Raw genomic sequence first — 23,217 nt, 5'->3', positions numbered from 1 at the left:
CGATATAACACAAGTTGAGAGAAGTAACATTGGATTTTTGCACATTGAATGTAATTCTTCATGTTTGTTTGTATCATCACTACCGTCCATCCATATCACCGTCCATATAATCACTACCGTCCATCCATATCACCGTCCATATAATCACTACTGTAATATAACGTGTGAGGTTTTGACTGTATTAAAGACTACTCGCTTGGTTGATTGAAATATCACAGTTGTTTATTCAGTAATACGGTATAATATAATATAATACACTATATAATACAAAACAAATTCAGGAATAATACAAGATAATACGGTAATAAAGAAACAGAGGATGAATGATGCTGTAAGTGAGGTGTGGCTGTAGATGTGCTTTTGAGGAAGTGTCTACTGCAAGGTGTGTGCTCGAAGAAGTTATAAAATAAAGTTAGTTTAACCAAATTTGTTTATTCATACTGTTTTATTATTTTGCTATGAGTTGTTGATCGGAAAAGTTGGTGCCTAATTTAAGATTAGTAATATTAACCCACTACTCTAATAGTAACCCCACTACTCTAATAGTAACCCCACTTATAATAGTAACCCACCCTAAAAAACAATCAAAGAATAATAACCCAGGGTTACAATTAGAAGAATTACGGTAACTTTATCAAAACTACAAAATGGCCAATTCAAAATCTGATTTTATTAATCTCCATTTTTGGGGACAATACATCTTTAACCACTGTAAATGCGTTTTATTGAAACTGAATTCAAGTTTCACATTTTGAACAGTGATTTTAAATTTATTAATGGTTGTTAACATGGAATGCAGTTTTCCTTGTCCACACATATCTGGTTAATCTTCTCCATTGTGTTTTCTCCATTTAACGGTTTCAAGCACATCAAACACTGTGATTAAACTCTGGAGAAACATTGGAATGTGTCGGGCGCTCTAGTACCATTAACATTGACAGGAGCAATGCTGTAGTCTTTCATTTAAAAAGCAATTATAAAGCTGTATTTCAAAATACAATTAAATAAATTGTTCAGCCACATGTTACGTTCTAAACCTAAACATTTAGAATCGGTACCATTCTCATTGCATCTCCATAGTTTGAAGAGCGGAGTGCATTCAGCTGTTCAACCCTGATGTTTTGAAAGTTGTTTGTTGCTGTAATTTACACCATACAAAACAGATGTTGACGCCCTGTTGTATGTATACTCAGTTTTGTTAGATGCTAAAGGCGTTAATCGATTCCTAATATTGCATTTTTCTTTTATATTTGTGTTTTATTTAAAAAAAATATATGTTATCAATTTGTTCCTTCATCTTCTTCATCACTTATTCCGTTTATTTCATCTTCATCTCCTCCAATGGCCTTCCAAAACGCTATGGCAACATTCTCTGCATACTTCTTCCTCTGTTCTGCAGGTAATGAATTAGCTTTTTCTGGAAATGGAAGGTTTTTTTTTTATTGTAAAAGCAATCAATGGTAATCATTTCATATACTAGGTCAAATATATCATAATCTAACATAAAAAAAGAATGTAGACAAAAATAATTAAATCATGAGATCCACTTTTTCGTCAAAGTGAATAATTATTATGTGACATTAATATGGCATATTAAAAAAAAAATTGTTCAGGATACATCTTTCAATAAGTGTAGCAGAATATATAATGAATGGAGTTTATGTTTTACAGAACAATCAGAGGCTAACAGAGATTTCAAACATCAGGAGACTTCATTACCATTTAATATAGGACACAATGTCTATGCCAGAAGCTTTTCAGATGTGGCATAGGCTGATCTGCATTGTTTGCAAAGCATTTTTTGCCTTCCTACAGTAGTTGAAATTGCACCTTTACTGGGAGATGGGATTTGGGATTACGGAGTGATGATTCTGAATATCGTGGAAACTCCCATGGGAGGTCTGGGGCTAATCATGAGATCCGTTAGATGGCACTAATCTGTTAAGTACTATTGTTGCCACTTCACCCCTACTGTAGATATCATTGCAATGAGAAGCTAATTTAGATATACACACCTTTCATGCTGGCCATCCTTGCAAATAATTGTTCAAACGATTCCCCTCCAGGATCTTCATTACCTAGAGCTTCAAATAACTTCATGTCGTCATCAAACATTGAATCTAAATAAAAAGAACAAGTACTACAGTCAAATGGGCAAATTTTGAATGTGTTTTTAATGGTAAAAAGTCTGGTATTGGAAGAGTTTCTGGTTTGCAGAGCGTCAACTGTATATACTGCATTATAACACATTTTAGCATTTTATTGGAATTACATGTCACATGCCATCCATTTTTAAATCCATCTTCACAATTATTTTATATGGGTCATTCACTCAGACTTGCACAGTATGAGTAAATGAAAGCTTTCAAATCTTTTAATATGCATACTCGTCAGTCGTCACAAGAATCCATAACACTCCAAATTATCTTAAAATGTATTCCAATTTGAAAAATAAAAGGGTGGGCTTATTTTATTCAATAATAATTAATTGATTAAATTAGACGATTTGAAAATCAATCATTGTTTGTCCTAGAAGTTTTTTAAAAATAAATATCGCTACAATTATTACAAAATAGACTACAAGACCGGTAGAAAATGTTAATAATTTTACATCAAACAAACAATTGTGGTACACCGCCCATGTAGTTCCACCCTCTCATAGACAATTTGATTTATAATTGGCACCAAAAGAAGCAGCTTGTTTAATTTAGTTATTAATTTAGTTACCAATCGTAGTTGTTCAGGGGATAATTTTCTGTAGTTGTTGTACTATGGGTATTTGTCCTAGAGCGTATTGTAGTAGGGGGTCGTTGTCTTAGGGGCTCGTTTCCCAAGGTGGGGGGGGGGGGGGTAGTTGTCCTAGACCCTTTCAACTTATTCAAGCTTATTTTATAGCTATATAATTATATATTAATTTTGTGTACTGTATATTTGATGAGACATAATTTTCAGTATACAAAAAAAATGTTTTTTACAAACCTATTCGAGCTTTCTTTGATTGGTCTTTTTCTTTTTCTTCATTCTTTTTTACTTTTTCTTTTTCACTTGTTGACCTCCCAGATGCCTCTGATAATAAATTAGCCTCATTTGATACAGAAGCTTCTGCACTGGCAACTTCTGAAAGACTGGTAACTGAGGCTACTCCTAATTCCTCTAACTTTGGTTCAATTTCTGTTTTTGGTTCATGTTCTTGTTTTTCTCGTTTGTTTTCATCTTTAGCTCCTTTTTCCGAGTCCTCTATTCTGAAGGTTCCAGGCATAAAGCTAGGCATGAAGCCTATTCTCTCTGATAATAATATATTGTATAATTTAAAATAGCATAAGGTATAATTAAAATACTTGTAATTCTAGCATTATGCAATCTATGTCTTATTTTATTTACGCTCCTGTAGAATAGAGATACAACAAACAGGATATCCCATAATATCCTAGGAGAGCATGCAAAAGTAGATAATAAGTCAGAAGTATTCACAAATGATCTGGGTAAATCTAGGATTTACTAACTGTCTAGGCTGGTGTCGGAAACTCTCCTTCTCATTTTGCAGCAGTGATTTTACCATTTTGTGAATAAGATGAGATTTTAAAGAGCATTTATGTTTTTACCCCAAACCAAGTGTCTTTCTCTACCATGTAGAGAAAATTTAATGGCTGTCTGCCGAGACTAAACACTGTTTTAATTTGGAGGCTCGGCATGGTATTTGTAGATCCGGCCATTGCGGTACACAACAGAGGTGGTTGCATAGTCGTTGAGACGTCAAATTACGGTTATTTTTTGGCCTTTTTTAGTGTTTATCCTTAATATTCAGGAAAGTGATATAGCCTATCAAGAAACATTAGTGTGCTAAATGTGAGCATGTATCATTCAGCGGTTTCAGAGGGAAACGTAAAATTACACGACAAAATGAGTAGCAATAATATATAGATGATAACACACCTTAGGGATTCACTTAAAAAAAATGTCATAGCGCTCTCTAATGTTTGGCCGTGTTTCTATATATCATTTCTCCAAGTTAGAGAATCTGGAATAGACCAGTGAATGAAAGAAGTTGATACCTTTGAGTTGCATGTTTGACCACATACATGCATTCAGTGCTTGCACAATTCTTTCGACACCTATCGTTTCTGCAAATCCATCTAAAATAAAATAATAATAAACTATAACTATAAGATGGGAAGATAACAAAGTTTGAGATACAATTTTCAATAGTGTTGTTTAATTAGTTTAGTATTCTCAACAAGTTGTAATGTAATAAATAGGCAGTTTGGGCAACCTAGATATTCGTATACGTGTACTACAGTATGTCACACATTATCAAATGCCATACGACGTGATTCCGATTTTCGATGCGTTGCATTGTAATTGTATTTATTCTTGGTCCTCAAACTTAACTGGATTGGGCCCTACATGGACTCATGGCAGCCAGCAGTGCAGCGCCTACCAAATCAACACACCAGGAGATAATCCCCTACTGTTTTCGAATAGTGTACCAAGTTCTTTAATGTGCATTATATGTACATGGCACCTTTGGCTTTACATCACACCCGAAGGATGAGGCCAATAAAGCATCTTGCCTAAGGATGCAATCAGTATGGTGCGGATAGGCTCGACTCATGCCAGTCCGATATTATCATCACATTAGGATTGGGCCCTACATGGACTCATGGCAGCCAGCAGTGCAGCGCCTACCAAATCAACACACCAGGAGATAATCCCCTACTGTTTTCGAATAGTGTACCAAGTTCTTTAATGTGCATTATATGTACATGGCACCTTTGGCTTTACATCACACCCGAAGGATGAGGCCAATAAAGCATCTTGCCTAAGGATGCAATCAGTATGGTGCGGATAGGCTCGACTCATGCCAGTCTGATATTATCATTACACCATCTGGTATATACAGCACCCGCCGCTATTACGAAACCAGGCCCAAGGTTGCTAACTTTCGGCGATCTGACGAGAAACAATGTTTCAGCGCAGTATGGCCGTGTTTCGAGGTGCAAAATGCATTTCACAAGATTTATTTGTTGAAAATTAAGTTGTTTAACGCAGCACAGTTTTACCCGCAAAACTTAAATTATTAAAGAATTCAGACAGAGTTTTAGTATAAAAATATGTCAAGAAAACGATAAAAGAGGAAAAAATGTTGGCTAGGCCTAGCCTACACCTACTATATAAATGTGGTATTATTATTATTATTATTATTACTAGTATATCCTCTAATGGTACATAAATGATTTTGCCCAAATGAAAACAGCTATAAATTCAAACTTATCCGTACACCTGCTGTGATATGGATATGTATGCGTATACGTGAGTTTGCCCAAACTCTCTATTGTACTGTATCATAAGACAGCAATTATTAACAAATATTATGACAAAATAAATACCGTCTTCCTCCTCTTCTTCATCATTATCGTCTTCTCCTGAATTTAACTCAACAAGTTCTATAGATTTATCTAAGCACCAATGAACTACAGTGTCTCTTGTTACTTCTACAAAGAAAATGGAAAGGAAACTATGTATTATGTATAAAATAATGAATAAAAGTGCTCCAACTTACCTGGATACAATTACCCTGACGAGACATCGACACAATCACAATACAAGATTTGCCAGAGACAGCATTTCGATCCAAATTCCAGTCATAGGAACTCACAACAGGTCAACCTTCCTAATAACAAGCATTCAGTTAAATGGAATTCACTCCCCTATTTTGTTCAAAGCTCCTCTTCAATACAATTATTTAAACAGAGATCTAAAGGCTACTTTCGTGAAATTCCTAGATTGAGAGAAATTTAATTTGCTATATGTATGTTTATTATGTTTAATTAAGTGTGGTTTTCTTGTTTATTCTGTACTATTTGTTTAGGACCACAATGGAAATAAGTTTGCCGTCTCGGTACTTTATTGTGTTTTTATCCTATGATTTTATGTCAGAATAAAGAAATAAATAAATGTAAATAAAAAAAAACATTTGTTGTAATTCAGCACATAACAGTAAATTACCAATCGGAGGATAACCAAACCCACATTATATAAAACTTAATACTTTTTTGCTGTGTGAAACAATCATAAAAGTCATTATGAGGAGATAATATGAGACATATTCTAAGAAAAGATGAACCAGTTAAGAGAACTTTGCATTCAGAAGTTGGAGGTAGAAGAGGACGACCAAAAGTGATGTAGAAAGATATGGTAAAGAAAGATTGTAGGAAAGTTGGTTTGAACAGGGAAGAGTGAAATGACATTCTTCCCTAGTTTGGAGTGAACATGATGCGCAAGACAGGAAGAAGTGTAGAGATGGTGGTTTGGCAGCCAGTAAACCCTTTGAAGAAGAAGGAAGCTGACTCAAATAAAAGATAATGATACTATTATAAATTTATATACTGTTTTTGTATCTATTGTATTATTACTATTAGTTGCATTTTGTATTATTTTATGCGCACCATCTTTCTTATTCTCAGTCCTGATTATTTGTGACCAAATATCATATTAATAGAATTACATTAAAAATTGTGTTTACCCTGGAATGCTGTTAAGCACTGATTAGTAGATTTGACTTCAGACCTAAATTTTAGTTGCCTAACAATGTGTATACCGAAATTTAACTCACCACCATCATCATCGAATTTTACACATGCTAGTATTTGTATCTCTGGTTCCATCTGGTCTATGAAAGGCATCCATTGTTTTACTGATGAGAAACTGCCTGACTATAGTATATAGGAAGAAAAACAATACATAAATGAAATTAAGCATAGATACAAATCTAGAGAACTGGATCTGAGACATTTTAAAGAAAAAACATATTACTGAAGATGACATCTCTCCTGTGTCAAGAGCTAGTATTTTTGCAGCTTCAAAGCTTTTTTGGCACAAACGTTTGAGAATCATGCATTATGTTATAGTTTAATATACAAATAAATAACAATGAATTTTGTTGAAATCATAAATTTTGTTAAAAAACTCTTTATAATATCTTCCTAAGATAGAAATATGGAACAATATCGTAATAGTGAAAACTAATGTTATCAAATTTACATTTCACGGTACATCTGAGATAGATCAGGTAGGTATCCAAGGCAGAGATTTGTACCGAAGTTTTTCCATTGTGCTCGCCTATGTCAGAATTAACCATAATTTATATATAGCTGCGACATTTATATAGCGCAATTTCGTAAAGATCAGAACGCAATTTCAATGGCTATTGGTGCACAACCAGATCTAAAAAGCGCCAGGGCCCGTCTAGTACATTTTTTCATAAAGGTGGTTACATAACTAGTTGTTCCAAAGGTATTTTTGAAAGATCGGTACAGGTACGCAATTTTATTGTGAGCATTTGGATTTCTTCTATTATCATTAACATTTTCTTCTTCTCAACGGGTTTGCAGTTAAATTACTCATGAATACCTTATCATCGGTAATGATCACCACTGCATTTACAGATTCTGCAAATTCGGCTGTGCCTATTGTCTTTTGTGTGGTAGTACAGAGTTGTATATCTGCTGTATAATACTTGTTATCAACGGTCCATGGGTAACCAATAATCTCTTCAATAACATTTGTGTGTACAGGCAATTCTTCCTGTCCAATGATTTCTGTTAAAATAATTATATAAATACTACAGTGAGTACAGTACAGAGCATTTTTGTGATTACAAGCAGATTATTTGGTTAGGACAATCTCCATGCTCAAAATAAATATAATAAACAAACTATACTCAAAAACTATACTCAATAGCCTAATAAAGTCTCAATCGAATATGACATCATAAGCTCACAGTTACAACAAATTGGGTCACAACTTTAAATCTGAAAATGTTTGATGACATTGGTAATGTAACCATTGAACGAAAAACGATGGACAAATCAATGATTTTATTTAGTAAATCAACATTTTACACCATGTAGAAGGTAGGCTAGACAAATGTTAGTGTGTTATTTTATAAGGGTCCTGGGCTCGTTATTAGCCTATGTGCTACTGCACTTTCTCACCTTAATCTCTCTTTGGCTCAACTAAATTCATTTCAAACATTCACCTGCTGCGCGGCAGTCATGGTGAGCGACCATGAAGTCTTGTGCAAAAGTACAGTAGCTAGTGCCGGTTATTAATAATAATATTAGTATTACTCTTTATAAATAGGCCTTGGCCTACCTAGCCTGGTAGGTACTCCAAACTAGCTAGTAGGCCTTTCACACCAAAATCCAATTCAAACAAATTTGTTTATTTGTACTGTTTTATTATTTTGCTATGAGTTGCTGACCGGAAAAGTTGGGGTTGGTTGGTTTACTATTTTCAGGTGCCTAATTTAAGATTAGTAAGAGTAACCCACTACTCTAATAGGCCTAGCTGGTAAACCCCCTTCTAATAAATAGTAACCCACCCTAAAAAACAATCAAAGAATAATAACCCAGGGTTACAATTTAGAAGATTTACGGTAAAAGTAACAAACATGTAGGCCTAGCTTCTCTTTAACATATAAGTTACATAGGATAGTACAGTAGTAGTACTAGGCCTAGAGCTGGTGGTACTATCTAGAGTAGTACTAGGCTAGGCCTAGTACTAGTTAGTACACTGTATTCACACCAGCACTGTAGTGACTAGAGGAGACCTGGCTACCCTAGCTAGCCTACTACTGGAAGGCCTAGCCTAGGCCTAGCTTTCTTTTAGTCTATTTTAATTATTTAAAGGTAGAAATGTTTACCACTTAGAATCTAGGCATAGTCTAGATAAACAAATAAAATGATTAATTAACATAATAGTATAATCTCACGCTTAATAAGATCAGTAGGCTGAAGATTGCAACAACTAACGATTAGGGCACAGGGCGCAGCCATTTTGTAATTAGGATATAACCTTTGACCTCATAAGTGCAAAATAAAAAGAAAAGAAAGGAAATCAAATTATTATCTAATATTATTTAACGTTTTACTTAAATAATAAGACATGATGGATTAAACACTTACAAATAGGCATATTCGTAAACAACATCTTATGATATGTTAAAAAATATAAATATTGCTAAAAAAGTATTGCATAGTAAAAATCAGGATTTTACGTTTGAATACTTAAAGATGTATTGTCCCTTTGACTAATTCCAAAAAAATAAAAAATAACAGATTTCGAAAAAAGGTGGGTCATTTTGAAGTATCATAATAGTTATTAACTATCACCAAAAATTGGTCGAAAAAAAAAATCATTTAACTGAAATACAGACGTTTTTTTGTTAAAAAAATAACTTTGACTTCCAGTCAAAGTTTTCGATCAAAACATATCCCATAATGAAACGCACTTGTTTAGCTACTCTCTGTATGCATAATCATAAAACTTCCTCACGATCTGTGTGAAAATACCTTCTCAACCGTGACGAGTTTTAAACAATCCTAATTAGCATATGCCAGAGCCATATATATAAAGAGTTACGACATTGAAAATTAGAAGCCATTTTTGTGTCAAAGAATTCGCACGCTGAGGGCGCGCGCGTCTCTTTGTTTAGCGTTTTCCTATAGTTCATGCATTATTTTTAGATTTTTTTGTCTATGAAATAACGCTTGTATTCCGTTTTTATTTTAGTAATTAATTTTATTAATGGTATTAATTTGGTAACATAAGTAGTATAATATCCCGTATAGTCCGATGAATAATTCATAAATTAATTAATGAATATATTAATATTAATTATGAGGGTACTATTTATGAATAATTAATATTTTAAAGGGTATTATTTATGAATAAATTAATAAATTAATTAATTATGAGGGGGTAGTTTTTATGAATAATTAATATTTTAAAGGGTATTATTATGAATAAATGAATAAATTAATTAATTATGAAGGGTAGTTTTTATGAATAATTAATAATTTAAAGGGTATTATTTATGAATAAATGAATTAATTAATTAGGTATGAGGGGGGTATTTTTATGAATATTTAATAATTAAAATGGTATTATTTATGAATAAATGAATAAATTAATTTGTTTAGCGATCTCAGTCCAGTGAATAAGTAATGAGATGTTTTAATATTCATGAATATTAATATATTTTTATTAATATGAGGGTGTTTTAATGAATAATTAGTAAATGAGTGCTAGTTTTTATGTATATTTTATAAACGTAATACATGTATTACATAATGTTTAAATAAATATTTACATTTAAATATTAAAGATAATGTGCTTACCTTCATTGAGAAGTCCGATGTACAGTTAATTAGTAAATGCGTTGGTAATTATTCTCTAAATTAAGTATTATATATGTAAATTGTATTTAAATATTAAAAATAACGTGCTTACCTTCATTGAGAAGTCTGATGTACAGTTTAATGAATAAAATCTACAAGTTCAATCAGCTTTGATTACTGTTTTTTATGTTTGTATAAGGACAAAATCATGACATCAATCCGCTGCCTTTCCATGGAATTAGTTTACAGGATGTGAAAGCGTGGACAGGTTATTTTTTCAAATCGTGTGATTTTAGCGGGTATGTGACGTCATCCGGCAATGAATCAATAAGATTCCTTATAAACATAATGCTAATGAAATTAGAATTCTGAATAAGTAATGAGATGTTTTAATATTCATGAATATTAATATATTTTTATTAATATGAGGGTGTATTAATGAATAATTAGTAATTGCGTTGGTATTTATTCTATGAATTATTGAATTAAGTATTATATATGTAAATTGTTTTATTTTTAACAGGGTACCTGATTTACTATATATATACACAGATTGTTAATTTGAAAAACAGTACAGTTTTCTTGCTTTAGATTTTTAATATTTAGTTTGTTTACGTATCAGATTCAACTGTTCTTTATCCTTACTGTTATTATCTAACAGGATGAATTCTACTCAAAAGCAAACCGGTAGTAAGAGAGTTTTTTCTTCTTTAAAAGGACAGAGTGTTGTATCTAATAGAGCGAAGATACAAAAGGTTTCACATCAACAAGGCACAACAGTACCTTCAAATCGTTCCGTTCAGCGGCCAAGACAGTTCACACCGAAGAGATCAATTACATCTACCGAACGTGTTATCTTGAATGAAAAGAGACATATTGTGGCTCAACTATGGGGTGAAAAAGCGTTTGTTTGTATTCGTGAGTTCTATCAAATAGAGGAAAATGGTCCTTTCCTACCAGGCAAACAGGGTATAAATTTAACGGTTGATCAATGGTACGATTTGCTGGAACAAGCGGAGCATGTAGATGGTATGATTGCTGAAGTGATAGATGCTGGAAATGAATAATAATTAATAAAAGTTAATTCATTTTACCGATAAGACTGAATACATTATTAAGAATACAGGTAGTTGGACCCTTTATAGCATGTTCGAGATTTGAAGTTTGAACATATTACAATCAGGTTTCTATACGAACTGAGCTGTGAAAAACAAAGACTTTACTTCTTTCAACGTGTACTTTGATACTTCTTACTAAACCATGGATAGTGCATCTAAACGAGTCAAAATCTGTGAAGTTGAAGAAGAAAAATCAAAACCTATAGAAGCAATAATCATTAGCAGTGATGAAGAAGAAGAAGACGATGATTTCGAGAAAATCCGTTATACTGCAAACCATACAGAAGTGATTGTTATCAGCGATGATGAAGAAGAAGAAGAATCTAACGAAGTTATTGTTATAAACGAAGAAGACGTACCCTATAGCCAAGAAGGTACACATTCACAAACTTACAACGGCGACTGGACAATCTTACCAGCAAGCGAGTATGATTCCGATGAAGAAGAAGTATTTCCTATAGACACTGATTATGACATGGTGTATTATGCCTACGTCGATGAAATTGAAAAGGAGCAGTGGTTATCGTTCAAAGACATTATTACAAAAACATTTTTAAATTCACTTTTAAATTTGTAAAAAGCTTTAGATATAAACGAAATTAATGAAGCTAAAGTGTATGAAGAATTGTTATTTATGTTTCCAGGGTTTTTTACCGAAATACGTTACAAGAAATTCACCTTTTTTGTTGTTAAGAATTTAAAGAATTCAGATTCACTTGAAAATTTACTTGTAGAATTTTCAAAAAATCAGGTCTAACTAAAGTTCTAGATATAGATTGAAGTTGTAACGATCACCTGTATTTTTTAATGATTTTAATTCAATCATTTTTCTCTGCAATATTTAATCATCAATTTAAAGTGTTTATTGAATAAAATATTTATGTACCACTAAGCTTATCGTATTAGACTATGATTATTGTGTTATATGATTTCATTTGAACGTGTGACGGTATCAAGTATGGACTAAGTATTGAGAAAAGTGTATTACGATCCTAAAAATCCCGGTAGTCTCGGTGGTGTTGAACGCCTTTATAATAGTGTTAAAGATGAATTAAGTATTACAAAGAAGGACGTTAAAAGCTGGTTAGAAAGACAAGACGCATATACTATTCATAAACCTATCCAACGACGGTTTCTTCGAAATAGAGTTTATGTAACGGCTATAGATGAACAATGGGAAATGGATCTCGTTGATTTGACTTCTTTAAAATGATATAACAAACAAAATACATTTCTTATAACGTGTATTGATGTACTCAGTACATTTGCTTGGGTTGTTCCAATAAAAAACAAATCATCCGAGTCAATGCTTACAGCTATGAAGAAGTTATTATCAGGAAAAAGGATTCCTTTGAAAATCCATACCGATAAAGGTACAGAGTTTACAAATCGGAAAGTCCAAAAACATCTAAAAACATTAAACATTCACTTCTTTACTACTAACAATGAAACAAAAGCTAGCGTAGTAGAGAGATTCAATAGAACTTTGAAAACAAGAATGTGGAGATATTTTACATCGAACGCAACAAAGAAATACATAGACATTCTCTCAAAATTAGTTTCAAGTTATAATCGTTCGAAACATAGATCTATAGGAATGCCACCGATCGATGTAACGAAGGAAAATGAACATAGTGTTTCGATGAATCTTTGTTATTTTGCACGCAAAAGGCAAACGTAAGCAAAATAAGCGTTGCGATTACGTGGCATGTATTACTTTACACTGTAAAAACAGTGTTTAGCTGTTAAACATAAAATACACGTATCACACCTAAACATGTTTAGCATTGTGTTTAATTTTAAAACACATAAACACATTTCTAAACATTTCATATGTTTAGATTCTAAACACAATCGTTTATACAACAATATTTCAATGTGTTTAGCTTTTTTAGAATAGGGTATTGCAGCGTTAACATTATTGCTAAACACATTTCTAAACACGTCCTAAACACCAGTGTTGTTGTATACGCCTCTTGTGTTTAATATTTGTTTGTGCTTAGTATATATTATGTTTAGTAAAATTAACGTTTGAATCTTAAACATGATTGTGTTTAATACAACAAACTTACATGTTTAATATTTGTTTGTGCTTATTAAAATTGGTGTTTAGAAGTGAAAGCGTTTGTTTAAATTATGCTTAGAGAATTTACGTTTCAAATCTAAACACCATTGTTCTTAATAACACACTTATTGTGTTTAATATTTGTTTGTGCTTACTAAAATTGGTGTTTAGAAGTGAAAGTGTTTGTTTAAATTATGCTTAGAGAAGTAACGTTTCAAATCTAAACACCACTGTGTTTAATAACACACTTATTGTGTTTATTATTTGTTTGTGCTTACTAAAATTGGTGTTTAGAAGTGAAAGCGTTTGTTTAATTAACTATGCTTAGAGAATTTACGTTTCAAATCTAAACACCACTGTGTTTCATAACATTACTTATTGTGTTTAATATTTTTATTATGCTGGCATGCATTTGGAAATGTGTATTGGGTTGAATAGATCCATTTAGTTTGGTAAATTGTTTGTTGAATTGATGTTCTGTTATTTCGATTTACGGTACCAACATGTTGTTTGGAAAGTACAGTAAATAGATTCATTTAGATACGTTTTATTATATTATAGTTTGATTAATAGAGTAAAAAGTTTTTTGATGCATCGCTTTCGACCAAAATACACCACATTTCCCATCCTTTTACCACACGCCGTGCATCTCCCCCCTAAAAATGATTGACCATGATGCATCAAAATACAGTTGATACCATTAATTCCCATGGTAGATGATGATTTTGGCATGAACAATTTCAAATTAAAAATATTAATTATTTACATAAACACATATTTCATAACTAATATAAAACACTTTATGGCGTTAAGATTATAATTTAAGCTATAAATGTTTATGAAATGATGAAATATCCATATATACATACAATAGCAACACCCCAAGGAAAGACTGATTATGATGGATGAGGAGAAAAAACCGCGAATCAGTGCGCGCCTTTTCAGCAGAAGCCGTTGAGTTGGATGGGAGTGGTGTCGGGAAGGTGAAACAAAAATCTTTCTAATTTTTAGCTTTACGTTGATTAAAGTAATCATAATATATTGCAGGTAAGTTATTTCACATTGTTTGTATTGGTAATATGTATATAGTGATTATATTAAATTTGCTTTTTGGAATAATAGTTGCTTGCCGATGTCTTGTATAGCCGGCCTAATTTTGGAGAATATCTCTCTGATATCCTGTCTATCGAGAATATTACGCATAGAATTATCCAAATTGTTTGTTATTGTTTCATGTTTTTCTTCATAGCGATGACTGTGTAACATAGTATTTGCTAACTCCTGCGGTACTAAAACCATTTTCTTTGTGTGTTGCATTATTTTAAAATCAGACTTCCTAGCGTTTGTAAAATAGGTTTCAATATAAGACCAAGAAATCCGCCTTTCTGAACAAGAATGCGTTTTCTTTTGATAGCCGGAATAGTTTTATCAGCTAAGTCTCGCAAGTGTTTCCTGTACCTCGTCAACTTCTTTTTATGAGCACCGGATACCGGTACTCGACCTTTTAACACGTTCATAGCGCACTCGCAGATGGTCGAAATGAGTTGATCATCGGCATTTTCTATTAACACCTTTCTCTGACGCGGAGTGCAATGAGCGAGAAAACGTATAGTTTCAGCGTTCTTCTTAATACGTTTTGACATGATGTTGATAGATGTGTAAATGATTTGATATCTCAGTTTTTCTACGTTTTATACCTTCGGTACGTAGACAATTTGATTGTTTTTTGAAAAAATGTTGCTTCTAATACGCGTTTCTTCCGATGTGTTTGATTTAAGATCAATAAGAAGATAACCATACGGTTCACGGGTTGCGTCTTCGAAAGCCTCCTGTAAAAATCTACCTTTACCAGGATACATCTGTTTCGATAAGTTCATGATTTGTGATTTATCTCGAGGATTTTTGAACAGAACAATGTAATGAGCATTTAGAGTAATTGTGCGAATTTCTTTAGATCCGTAGAAGAAATTTTGCATGATGAAAATAACGGAGATATTTCTATGATGTGAACCTTTTGTGAAGATGTTAACGACTCGTTTATCGCTACTGCATTCTGTCATTAAATCATCGATGATAACCAAATGATTTTTTCTCGAATCGTACGATTCTATAGAATCCATAGGAATACCGTCAACAAACTTTATATTTCGAATAGTTTTACTCAATTCACTAAACAAGGTTTGGTATTCACCGTAACACCATGTGATATCGTCAAAAGGTTTATCAAAATATTCATTTTCCAACAATTTTCTGACAAACACTGATTTTCCGGATGAAGTTGGTCCACTGATTACAGCGGTGAAAGGTGTTACCAGTTTGCAAGTCATTTTCGTATTACGTCTTTTCAGTCTTTATCTTCGTTTATATAGTGTAATTAAAGCGTAACATTCACACACACACACACACATGCGCGCACACACAAAACAGAACAGGAAAGAACTTCAATAAAATAAAACTTTTTAACGTTTTCTCTTTTATTTATTAACATTAAAATCAAAATGATGAATAGTTACCAGTACAATGAGTATATAATAGTATTTGTATCAAGAAATGTAAGATATGAAAATTAACAACTAACAAATGAAAAATATTTTGGTAACAATAACTGAAAACAACAACTAAAAAAATCGGAAAGTTACATATAAACTAATTAAACTACTGAAAGATATTTACTAATTCCTTACAAAATTTAAATTGACCAAAATCACAGTTTACCATACATAACCGTACCACAGAGTATTAAAATATATCATCAAAACCAAAATTGTGAATAGTTACCAGTACATTGAGTATATACCGTAATAGCATTTGTATCAAGAAATGTAAGATATGGAAATTAACAACTAACAATTGAAAAAATATTTTGTTAACAATAACTGAAAACAACAACTGAAAATCAGAAAGTTACATTTAAACTACTTAAGCTACTAAAAGATATTTACTAATTACTTACAAAAATTTAAATTGAACAAAATCACAGTTTACCATACATAACCGTACGGCACAGTATTAAAATTGTTTACAATGATACGTTTATCGTATACAATACGATAATCCTTTGTGGTTGCCTCATTAATAATTTTACGTGTTTTCGGTTTTCGAGTAATACGGTTCTTATCTGTTGTTCTAATTACTTCTGGACCAATACCTTTTACCATGTTTGAAACAGTTTCGAAATTAATTAATTTAGAATTTGTATAATTTAAAGTTAAGCCTTTAACCTTGCAAACTGTTTTGCCTGAATTTAGTTTGTACGCATAATTTTTGGGGCCTCCCGAAACGAAGCACGAAATGAACTCCCCATCTTTTGGATCGATCTCGGATGTTAACTGACCGAGATAGTCACCAAGAGGAGGGTTCCATTCTCCAGGTTTTGTTACATAAACGACACTGTCAGTATCGTAATACAAGACACGTTCTTGCAACGATTCTAATAGTTCGTATAATTTAAGTCTAGCTGAAGCAGTAGTAAAGGCGGCGATGACAACGTTCGTTTTCTTGTTTACTTTTATGAATTGTTCATCGTTTTCGAATTTTACTTCAGCCAAATTTTCGTTAATGAAGTTAATGTCATTAACGATTACCTGTGGATTGGATAGTAAATCATATGCTTCGTTCGGTTCTGTGACGAATTTTGTTTGAGAAACGTTCTCTTTTTGGCCGAATTTACCCCAAAAACTGTTTAACATTAGTTTGGCTAGAGAACGTAAACCGGGGTTGTGTTTTATATTTTTCTTTATCGAGAAGAATACCTTCTACGCTAGAGTAATCGTCAATGTATTTTTGTTTATCTTCCTGAGTCTTACACCACTCAGGCCAACCTGATGCTTCCTGTTTAAGTTTGAGAAATGTGTTGATGTATTCGGAAAATAATCCCGACGAATTTGAATCACGATTAAAACTACTTCTTTCAGTGAAATGCCAAGCAACGTGTACTTTAGAAATTTTGTAGCCAACTTTTACGGCTTTGGATACTTCTGTGGTTATCCACGTACCCGTGAATTGTCTGTCAACACTTGTGTGTTCGCACGGTGTTTGTTGAAGTGAATCCGCGCATGCTTTACATAAAGGAAATAGCAATTTACCGTTTGATCGGTACGGAAGAACGGGGTGATATAGATTTTTAGGTGCCTCAATTGTGCATTTAACTACACCAAAATAATCATCGATGTTATCAGATAGGTTATTCGTAGCCATTATTTCTGGATGACCAACAGGGTATTCACAGTACTTATTCACGTATGGGTATAAAGAAGTGAAGTCAACGTAATGAATTTCCTCGTCTTCTTTGGTTTCGCGATACAATCGAGAGGCATTAGTTCGACCGCCAAAGAAAGCCTCCCTAGGATTAAGTTTTTCGTGAATGTAAGGTACGTTGAAAATCTGGGTTTTCTCCGCGAGAGGTAAGGAGTCTTTTAGAATTTTCCAATCGTGTTCCCAAATTTCAACGTACTCGAACTGAGGGAATTGATTTGTAAGAAAAGAAATTTTTTTTTTAGTTTTCATATAACTTTCGATCATGGGTTCCTGTGTAATAGGGTTGACTGAATCCTGTCTGTAACAGGTAGGACATCCATGAAAAAGACACCCTTGGAATTCAAAAATAATTTTGTTTTCGATGTTCACACCGTCTACGTGGTACCTACCAAAGAGCTTTTCACCTCCGTTTCTAGCGTGATTTATATGAATACCTCTTTTATACGCTTCATATGATAACCATTCAATACTTGCTAATGAGTGATTTATGGTCGTCTGATAATTAGATGGGGGAAATAAGGCTATTGTAGACGGTTTAAGAAAATTTCGAGAAAATACGTAATTGCACGCGGACGCAATGGTCATGAGATTATTGGAAAAAGGATCAACACCCGCGAGTTTTGGGTCGGTTGTTGATGTCACGCTTAAAAATAGATGTCTAAATGTTAAACAGCAACGACGAAGAATGTCAACATCGCTGACGCAGTAATCAAAAGTTCTTTTTTCATATCAAACTGTACATTGTTTTTAACTTTCTCGTTATACCATTTAAAAAACGCGTCCCTAGCCGAAGGAGACATTTTCTCCGGTATGTAAAAAGAACAATCAGGGTAGGGGCCTACGTAATTTTGGTTAGTAGGAGTATTAAATAAATGCGGGAAGTATCCTTTCTTTAACTCATTAACACCGAAAGTCTTTGGTAATTTAGTGAGAGGCATAGGTAAAAATGAAAGGGAATCGATGAAACGTGTTTTTGTTTCCTTAACGCGAATGGAGATAGCTTTACCTCCTCTACAGATAACATCGGGGAGAATACCTTTTTTGTGTAAATATTGAAAAATGAAATAACTATCATATCCCTGGAAGTTATGTGCAATACATGTAACATTTTCTTTGTACTCATAATGTTTAAAAATATAATCGCAGAAATCATTGCAGGCATTTTCACCGTAAAAAGTAAGCGTTTTTTCACCGCAAATTTCGCATTCATCGGAATCGATATCATTATTAATACATTTTAGACAAGTTTTTTGAAGTACGCAGAGATTAGGTTTGTGCTCACCAGTTTCCTGTGTGCACTCAAAGTCAAAAAAGAAATACTTGGCTATTGAATTTTTCATTTGATTTTCGTTTTGTGAATTTTTATCGCCAGTTTTCTTTTTTTCAACGATTTTTTGCATGTAACATTTGTGATCATAAGATGCTAAAACATTGCATACACGACAAAAATATTGTTCGCATTTGTGATTTTTTCTCATCACCCGATTACAGGTCGTACAAGTTTTAATTTTCTTACAAGTTGATGTTTCGCCTTTAATATGAAAATCGAAACAACTCGCGTTTTTAAAAGTCCTATTGCAATCACTGCAATCAACAGAAACATCAGTTTCCTTTGCCGGTAAGCATTCATTAGATTTACAGAGTTTACACGTATATTTACAAGTATGAGCTTTGTTTACGTTATAACCGGTGAAACATTTGGTACAGAAAAATTTGAATTCAAAAAATACATTAATTTTACAGATTAAATCAAAGTGAGAATCGTGATGATACAGATAAATTTGTTTTTGTTTAAATTCTCCGCTAAAAATGACAGAATGCAAATTATCTTTTGATATTACAATAATTTGGTAATTTGGTAGAACGGCTTGAAACTTTTTCAACTCATCGATACCACAAATACCGGCATCAACACCGGCATTTGTTAACAAACAATTAGCAGCTCTAAGTTGCTGGTCACGACCGCGCCTAATGTTATCCCATCTGGACTTATTACTGACGCGGTCTTCAATAGATGAAATGCCTGTGACAATGGCTTTAGAACAACACATATTCTCATTGTCATCACTAACTATTCTAATTAAACAACGTGATTTGTTGAACTCTTTATCTATACCTTTTCTTACAAAGGTACCGCCTATTGGCATTATCATGCGAATTACGTTAAATGTCAACTTATCGTTTACAAAAACATCCGATTTCGATTGTAAGACCTTTAAAATAGCATTAAAAATTACATCCGCCGTAAGATGCTCCCTACGGCAAAAAGGAATTGAAATTGGTAAATCCAAGCCTTTGGCTTGAATGACTATTCTAAGGTAATCGTTATCGTTTACATCGTCGCAAAGATTATAAATAATGTGATTAAAAATACGGTAAAATGTAGGAAGAATATCTAAAATGCGTACATTGTCTAAATTTCTAAAACTAACGCTGTAATCATTAATAACAGCATTGAATCTCTCGTTAAAACGATCGGTCAATCTGACAATATTACACAACTCGTTAATAGGTACCTCTTCCGCTGTTGCTTCTTCTTCTTCTTCTTCTTCTTCTTCTTCTTCTTCTTCTTCTTCTTGCTGATCATCAGAGGAAGAAAGAACATCATCTTTTTCCTCATCATCCATTCGTTTTCTTTTCTTATTGTTTCCACCAACTTGAAGAATGTTATTCAAATTATGAGCAGCTTCCATAGCATTGGCGAATGCTATCTCCAAGGGATCAATGTCTGTCTCAAAGGAAACATCATGATATTCGATATCATCTAGATTATTTGATGAGTTTAAAAGATGTTCCAAAACATCAACATCGGGTAAATCTTCTTCGTCTATCTCCAAATCCACAGCAATATTGGAAGGATTCAGACTAAGAATTGCCTGAATCGCTTCCTCGCAAGCCGCAATTCTTGCTTGAGAATTATGACGGGTAACAGAAACATCTTCTTCTTCTTCTTTGTCCAATTCCACAGCAACATTGGAAGGATTCAGGCTCAGTATGGCCTGAATCGCTTCCTCACATGCCTCAATTCTTGCTTGAGAATTATGACGGGTAACAGAAACATCATCATCTACAGCTACATCTACATTCGGCATACCAATTAGATTTGAATGTGTAACGTCGTTAATATTAAAATTCTCAATCAGCATATCGTTCTCAGCAACATCCAAAGTGTCCATCACCTCCTCGTCTAGGCTTTCCAACAAATCTCGTAGTTGAGAAGAAGAAAAATCCGAATCAGCCATTTCGTTAATTATATCAGTAATAATACTATAACGATGAGAAATAAAGTTCGGTAAATAACCTTTTTTCAAACTATCTATGTAGATACTGAAAGAGAATGAATAACAAACAATTCGTTACACTTATATATTGAAGGAATACCCTTAAAAAAAAAACAAATAGATAAAAAACAAATTAATAAAAATATATTAATATTCATGAATATTAAAACATCTCATTACTTATTCAGAATTCTAATTTCATTAGCATTATGTTTATAAGGAATCTTATTGGTTCATTGCCGAATGACGTCACATACCCGCTAAAATCACAGGATTTGAAAAAATAACCTGTCCACGCATTCACATCCTGTAAACTAATTCCATGGAAAGGCAGCGGATTGATGTTATGATTTTGTCCTTATACAAACATAAAAAACAGTAATCAAAGCTGATTGAACTTGTAGATTTTATTCATTAAACTGTACATCAGACTTCTCAATGAAGGTAAGCACGTTATTTTTAATATTTAAATACAATTTACATATATAATACTTAATTTAGAGAATAAATACCAACGCATTTACTAATTAACTGTACATCGGACTTCTCAATGAAGGTAAGCACATTATCTTTAATATTTAAATGTAAATATTTATTTAAACATTATGTAATACATGTATTACGTTTATAAAATATACATAAAAACTAGCACTCATTTACTAATTATTCATTAAAACACCCTCATATTAATAAAAATATATTAATATTTATGAATATTAAAACATCTCATTACTTATTCATTGGACTGAGATCGCTAAACAAATTAATTTATTCATTTATTCATAAATAATACCATTTTAATTATTAAATATTCATAAAACTACCCCCCTCATACCTAATTAATTAATTCATTTATTCATAAATAATACCCTTTAAATTATTAATTATTCATAAAAACTACCCTTCATAATTAATTAATTTATTCATTTATTCATAATAATACCCTTTAAAATATTAATTATTCATAAAAACTACCCCTCATAATTAATTAATTTATTAATTTATTCATAAATAATACCCTTTAAAATATTAATTATTCATAAATAGTACCCTCATAATTAATATTAATATATTCATTAATTAATTTATGAATTATTCATCGGACTATACGGGATATTATACTACTAACATATATATATTGTGTCTATAATAACAAAAGCATAAATGCTAGGGCCTACATGCAAGTCAGGATACATCAAAGCATGAACCAATACAAAAAACACACAAATTCACCCCTCTTTTTATACAGTATATGGCTCTCTGTGTGTTTTTGACACAAACTTTCAGAGACTCGTTCATCATTTCATTTGTAATAATTTGCCTTTATTATTTTAATATTGTTCATACCCTATTCAATATATTAACAAATATATCCACGACACTTTATTATTTTATTCAGTCATCAAAGCATGCAATATGAATTGAAAATATTACATAATTGTTATTAATAGGACGTAGTTATGGGATGTTTCGTTCCAAAATCAATCAATCGAACTTTATAATGTACTAGCGCACGCGCGCGCAATATTCTTTGCCGCAAGTACTTCTGTACGCTGTGCACATCGATATTTCACCGTTAGATGTGCAATTACATTTTTTTAAATATAAGAAAAAGTTTAAAGTATTTTCTTGCTCCTATACTTTACATGCAATAACGGAGACAAGTTTGACACAAATTGATCTGCATATCACGTGACTATAATCCAATGTCGTAACTCTTTATATATATGGCTCTGGTACTCATATGGTTTGAAATCTTTGTTTACTTTCGCTCGCGACGATTTTCCAGACGAAATGTAATCCAACTAATTTACCTGTTTAATTACGTAAACTTGTTGCTTTTGGCTCAAATTTTCGACTTAAAGTGAATAACTTTAATATTACTTTGATATGGCCAATTTAAATTTAGAATATTTTGACCTTCATTTTTTTGTGTTTCAAGGGACAATACATCTTTAATAAATAATAATAATTAATAATAACTTTATTGACAAACACTTTTGGATCAGTGGCAACACACTCATTATTAGTAGTGCAGTCAGCTTAAACTACATACAAATAAACACTACAAACATGTAGGAGGCCTATGATGTACACTCGAGCCATGATGGAGGTCTACATTATAAAATACAATAAATTAAACACAACCAATGCAGTGGCTTTTCTTAACTTTTAACTTTTTAAACTTTTTTTTGCAACAATGCAAATTAGCTCTTTATTCAGATCTTTTTTCCCAGGCACCTTCAAGAAATGAATGTTTACAATATTTGTCAAATACTTACCCATAAAACTTTTGACGAGTCCAGAAATAAACG

The 23,217-nt window shown here is 32.4% G+C and overlaps 1 protein-coding gene across 1 annotated transcript; it reads right to left on the bottom strand.

Moving 5' to 3' along the window:
- Positions 1 to 200: 200 nt before the first annotated feature.
- On the bottom strand, positions 201 to 8,837 carry LOC144853928 (alpha- and gamma-adaptin-binding protein p34-like). The gene is made up of 8 exons (XM_078711795.1): positions 8,774 to 8,837; positions 7,411 to 7,598; positions 6,614 to 6,713; positions 5,388 to 5,492; positions 4,053 to 4,133; positions 2,980 to 3,285; positions 2,016 to 2,120; positions 201 to 1,417 (listed from the first exon to the last, which is right to left on the bottom strand). Exons 1-8 carry the CDS (start codon positions 8,835 to 8,837, stop codon positions 1,281 to 1,283), a joined length of 1,086 nt encoding a protein of 361 aa, XP_078567921.1. The 3' UTR covers positions 201 to 1,280.
- Positions 8,838 to 23,217: the final 14,380 nt, after the last annotated feature.

The sequence above is a fragment of the Antedon bifida genome, chromosome 10, assembly GCF_963402885.1.
Source record: "Antedon bifida chromosome 10, ecAntBifi1.1, whole genome shotgun sequence".
NCBI classification, from domain to species: domain Eukaryota; kingdom Metazoa; phylum Echinodermata; class Crinoidea; order Comatulida; family Antedonidae; genus Antedon; species Antedon bifida.
Note: the sequence above shows the minus strand (reverse complement) of the source record. Positions and strands in the feature narration are given on the sequence as shown.

Bases quoted from the DNA above. Each gene is read 5' to 3' on its own strand.
- LOC144853928 (XM_078711795.1), bottom strand. From the start codon at position 8,837: ATGGCTGCGCCCTGTGCCCTAATCGTTAGTTGTTGCAATCTTCAGCCT. The intron at 5,493-6,613 runs GTGAGTTAAATT...TTTTCTTTGTAG, and splicing joins AAAATTCGATGATGATGGTG to AAGTAACAAGAGACACTGTA. The intron at 4,134-5,387 runs GTATTTATTTTG...ATTTTATTTTAG, and splicing joins TGAAGAAGAGGAGGAAGACG to ATGGATTTGCAGAAACGATA.